General features: G+C 44.0%; 1 protein-coding gene across 1 annotated transcript; it reads left to right on the forward strand.

Annotated features, from left to right (window-relative positions):
- Positions 1 to 1,920: 1,920 nt before the first annotated feature.
- On the forward strand, positions 1,921 to 5,322 carry kcnk18 (potassium channel, subfamily K, member 18; the record flags this gene model as incomplete). The annotated part of the gene is made up of 3 exons (XM_084470245.1): positions 1,921 to 2,131; positions 2,231 to 2,374; positions 4,466 to 5,322. The coding sequence occupies 3 exons, from the start codon at positions 1,921 to 1,923 to the stop codon at positions 5,320 to 5,322; spliced, it is 1,212 nt and encodes a 403-aa protein (XP_084326371.1).
- Positions 5,323 to 5,682: the final 360 nt, after the last annotated feature.

Consider the following 5,682-nt stretch of genomic DNA (forward strand, 5'->3'; position numbering starts at 1 on the left):
CACCAAGAAGATGGGAGCTGAACCACCCGTCTGGGTTCCATCTCACAGCGCAGTCCTAGCCAAGACCTTCCTGATGAATGGGGGCGATTTCTAACACAAACAACTTTTCTTTAAAAGCGTGGACTGAAAATATTGAGCATCTCTTCACGAGGGGATGACATCACTGTATGCGTTCTCCGACCAACTGTTTTGGCAGAAGGCTACTTACAGGCAGGCTTATGTGTTTATGTTCAGGGGAATGCCATATGGAGTGTTTATTCCAACAAGGTGACACGCGCCAGGGACCAGAGTCGTCGCGGGACCGGATTCTAAGAGGAGGAACTCCATCTCACCAAGTCTTCAGATGATCGTGGAATTAAAGAGTAGGTAACAAGTTAAACCAGGTCTTTCTAATGAAAAGACAGTATTATTAGATGTTGAACTGAACACCTTTTCAATAAAATTGTATAGAAACAAACTAGGTAAATTGCTTGTTGCTGGTGTTTGTACGATGAAGTAACTTCATCTTACTCAGCAACTTCTAACTTAGATGCTGATGCGTCCATATTGACCAATCACTAATGGGTGCTCCATTAAGAACACAAGCTCGATTTTTTACAATACATTCTTGGATTATCTTTGTCAATACAAATGTGGTACAATACAGACTACGAGACAGAGAGAGAGAAAGAGACAGAGAGAGAGAGAGTATGCAAGGACAAGTAGGAGTGTGGGCAGTCGTTAAAAGGGGAGACAGAGTGGGAATGCTTTCCCTTCCTCCACTTACTACTCCATGTTGAAGGATGAGAACGAGGGGGGGGGGGGGTATTCTGCGTGCAAGTGTTTTAATTGAACACGTCGATACGCTGTAGCATATTATCTTGGAGAGTGTAAATGTTTTGTAACGTGTCAAGATTATTCCACATGGCGCACTAGGCCTTCATGTTTGATTTTCAAACAACTCAAGTAAAATAAGTTGAAAGCAGTACAGAACTTGCATTATAGCAATCTTATAGCAATGTGGTGCAATGGAAGATTGCTTCTAAGCTGATGCAATCTTTATTTTGCATCCCTTTGCGTCCAGGACCAAAGTGATCTTGGTATTTCAAAGAGATGATCTTTGAATTATAGATTATACAAAAATATTAATTTTGAACAGGGAACTACTGCTGTGACAGCAGAAGGTGCAGGACAGTAAGAGGAATAATAAAGTCATCTATTCTGTTGTAGAACTACAAAAATTGTTTTGTATGGAAAATTTATCAATGAATGCAAAAAGCAAAACTCTAATGCAAACATTAAAAACAGTTGAGATCAACTATAGGCTACTGACAGTAAGGAAGATGTTTACACCTCAGTCTAGGGTAAAGGTATGGCAGTTTTTCAACGCCATGGAAAATAAACACACACACACACACACACACACACACACACACACACACACACACACACACACACACACACACACACACACACACACACACACACACACACACACACACACACACACACACACACACAAACAAAAGTTACAGCCCATGTGCTGTCAGACTGACTTCTGTTGCCCATGACTCTGGATCGGAACTATGGAGACAACCCCGCCCCCCCCCCCCCTGCACCTGTCACTCTAATTGTTCCCCTCCCCCTAACCACACAAACACATAGCTTTGCCAATCTCTCGATAATAAAACAAGAACATTAAATCGAAACAACAACTACAGCAAGTCCAAGCAGGACGTCTTAGAGCAGCCACTGTGGATCTAGTCTATAGGGAGTCTATACACCCTTAAGAGAGGCCCACGGCATCCTGGGAAGCCAGACCATTAGTGACTCCAGAGAGAGAGGGCTGTGCCGAGCCCATTACATAGGTCTCTTTGGCCATGATCAGAAAGCCATTAGCAGGGAGTGAACGGAAGATCTGGCTCTAGAAGACACAAGAAGATGTCGGCCCCACGGAAGGCTGGCAAAAACAGAGAAGCTCCATGCTGTGTGCTTCTCTGGAAGATCTGCCCGCACCTTTTTCTCAGCCTATCCTTGGTCGGATATGCAGCATTGGGAGCGCTGCTTTTTAAGAACATTGAAGGCCGAAAGGAACCCAATTCGACTGACGAATACCACGAGTTCCTGGGGCAGATTGTACAGAACATCACCAGTAAGTAGCCTAAAACATAGCTAGAACCCTTTAAAATACAATACAAAAATAATAATGCATATTGTTTTGCTATTACTCTTGGTTGTGCATCCCTTTCAGACAATAAGCAGACGCAAGACGAGTTGGTGGTGGAACTAGAACAAAATATCAAAACAGGCTTCAAGTCCATCTGGCTGCAATATCCAGAACGATGGGATTTCTTTGGCTCCATGTTCTTCTGCTGCACTGTCTTCACAACAGTTGGTAAGTAGGTTTGATGGAATGAAGACGTTTCCTTTATTCAGACTAGTCGAAGCGTTAACAAAATAAAAGTAAATGAGCTTTGAGTGAAACATGGGATGTGGCTCGCACAGTACCCTTCTCTCATTCCACTGAAAAGTAAGCAGTTTAAATGAACGATTGATGCTGTGCTGGAGTGTGTGTAAAATGTGTGAAGCAAGTATAACTGTCAATCACTATGAAGTCCGCCTGGATCCATCTATTATTTAGTTAAGGAAAGCCTCCTGGGTGAGGTACGCTTGGTTGGGATTTAACTGAATAACACACTATCGATGATGTACCGGGTATAAGAACATTAAATACAGGACCCTTGGAATTGATAATGCCGTTATTAATAAGTGTCTCTCCAGTTGTTAAATAAATAGGATACTATGTATTCGGCTACAATTTAACAACGCAATTGTTGGTAAAAAAAGAAGAACTATGTGATCTTTGCGGTCTCTAACCGCGCGTATTCACTGCCCTGTTCGTCAATTATAACGTTTTGGACCGTGCAAACAGATGGAGTTCACTGACAAAACGGGGTCATTATTTGTTCAGATTTAGAAACAAACCACCAATATGAATGAATGAATGGACAAAACGAATATTGTATATGGAAATAAAGAAATTTGCTTGGCCCAGTTCTTCTACACGGGGATAAACAGAGCAAACTTTCCTCAGACTTCAGGCAACAATAACACCAATTTGCAAGTTTGTTTGTTAAAGCAATCGGCTATTATTATAGTCTGTTAATAATTGTCCCGAATTAGAAACACCAGCCGTAAACCTGCCTGGACGTGTCCTGTAGCTTCATCTGTGTGTCAGTACCGTCAGCTGTCGTGGGAGGGTCGGTCTGCCGATGGCGGCTGTTCCCTGCCGGCTGGTGACCACGGAGCGTTCACTTCACCAGCCCTGACCTCGCTAGAGCATCTAGTCTGCAACTAAGACGACAAAAAAGACGGAGAGAGATATATAGTCTGTTGTGGATACAGAGTGAACCGAACACACGCCACGTGCTGTGTAAACATGATACATCAAGATGATCACTCAGCTAGCTTGCCCACCACTTCGCGGTCAGAACAACGGATTTTGATTAAAGAAAGTTGGATCTGATCTGTGGCTTTTAATGAAAAAGGAAGTGAGCTGTTTATAAACCCGTTCGATTTTATTATAATTTGTCATTTAATAAAATAAAAATAAAAAGTTACAATAAAGTTAATAATATATGTATATAGCCATACATTTTGCAGCTAAAAATGGAAAGGAAAAGGAAAAAAAAGGAAAGGAAATGCAAACCTTGAAATGGTTGATATGTAGTGTCGAATTGGTATTTTCTTGGGAAGAACATGACACGATGACTCATGTAGGAGTGCAACCACTTGTAATGATGCATTAGTTGGCTGCATGATATTGGTAGGAAACAGCCTAATGGGTATTGGGTTGGCGACCAGAGAAAGCCACTCTGGACCGGAAGACACTTGACGTTATCTAATCTACAAACCAACCGAAATGCCCCTCGGGAACTATATATAAATATAGGGTAATCTTAATCCGAATCGGAATCGGAATCTATTGCATTTAATTATTTCATTGTGTTTTATTTATATAATCATTGATTTATTGAAATTTCAGTTCAGTGTATTTTTCTTGTGCAAAAATAAGTATGCATAGCTTCAAAAAAAAGTTTTGCTTTGATGTAACGATGTTTGTTGTGACATCAAGGAATCAAGGAATAAGCAATGAAATAGTTCATTGCTTATTCCTTGATCCATTCATTCTGTGTTCATTAAAGAAAATGGCCAAGGTTATTTTCTGACCCGTTTTGTGCAAACAAACTTTTTTAAATATACAACAGTAGGGTCGTTCTGAACATATGCAAGACCTGGTGAGGTCTAAAAATTGACCACCAGGTGGCAGCAATACCAAATAATAAAAGAAGATCACCTCTAACAATTGATGACCAAACATTAACAAAGAAGGGTCTGCCTTTAAACATAAGACTACCTAGACATGGTGGTCTCTAGTCCCTAGTCTTAATACCGTCCACTCATGTTTCCCTCCTCTCTACCTCAGGTTATGGAGAGATCTACCCTGTCACCCTGCTGGGTAAAGTGGCGTGTATCCTTTATGCCATGGTGGGCATCCCTCTCATGCTTCTGGTCATGAGCGACGTCGGTGATGTCCTGGCTGTGCTGCTGTCCCGTGCCTACCGACGCATCCACAAGCTGGGCAAAGCCCTCTTCTACCGCTCCTGGTCCCCCAACAAGGCCTCTAAGAAGGCGGGGGAGGAGACTCACCACACCCTGGAGGACGGCACCTTCGTGTTTAGCCACGATGTGGTGGTGCGCCAGCCCATCGACATCTGCCAGGTCCTCCAGAACCAGAAAGACCTCAAGCAGAAGCTGATGCAGCTCAACAGCAACAAGGAGATCTTCGAAAAGATCGTGGCCCGGGAGAACTTCCTCCAGAAGGGCCCGCTGCTGCGGAGCCTGTCCTGCCCCGAGCTGGACCGCATGCCCAGACCACCCAAGGGACGTGCCATGTGGGACTTCTCGGGCATCGGGACCAACATGGACGGCCTGGACGTGCCCTTTGTGCTCATCCTGCTGGTGGTGGTGACGTACATCCTGCTCGGAGGACTGATCCTGCCCCTGTGGGAGACAGAGTTCGAGGGCTTTGACCCGTACTACTTCTGCTTCATCACCCTCACCACCATCGGCTTTGGCGACATCGTGCCCAAGCACCCTAAGTACTTCATGATCACCTCGTTGTTCATCATCGTCGGCATGGCGATCATGTCCATGGCCTTTAAGCTGGGCCAGACGCGCATCGTCAGCTTCTACCGCACCTGCATCCGCTCCATGAGCCGGGGCCATGTGGTCACCATGCGTGACCAGGAGATGATGGACCACTCAGAAAGCTACCTTTAGTCTACGGACTGGCAAATGGAGAAATGCAGTGGTTCCCAGCACTGGGGTCGGGGGGGGGGGGGGGGGGGGGTCATTTGAGATGCATCTGGGGTCACCAGAGAGTGCCGACGTATATTACAGCTGCTTATATGCAAACTAAAGATATGTAGCCATAAGCAATCCATTGCTAAATACACAACAACATTGATATCAATCACAGATGTTGATTGGGTTAAAACTATGCATGTGGCGCGGATATGGACAAACAACAGGGTCACAATCCTTTTGTTACATAAAAATGGGGTCAGGGTTAGGTCAAATATGTTTGGAGCCATTAATGAGGATTTGGAGGGAGATGGTTCTTTAAATACTTCTTGATTG

Source organism: Micromesistius poutassou, assembly GCF_964030765.1.
Source record: "Micromesistius poutassou genome assembly, chromosome: 7".
Classification (NCBI taxonomy): Eukaryota; Metazoa; Chordata; class Actinopteri; order Gadiformes; family Gadidae; genus Micromesistius; species Micromesistius poutassou.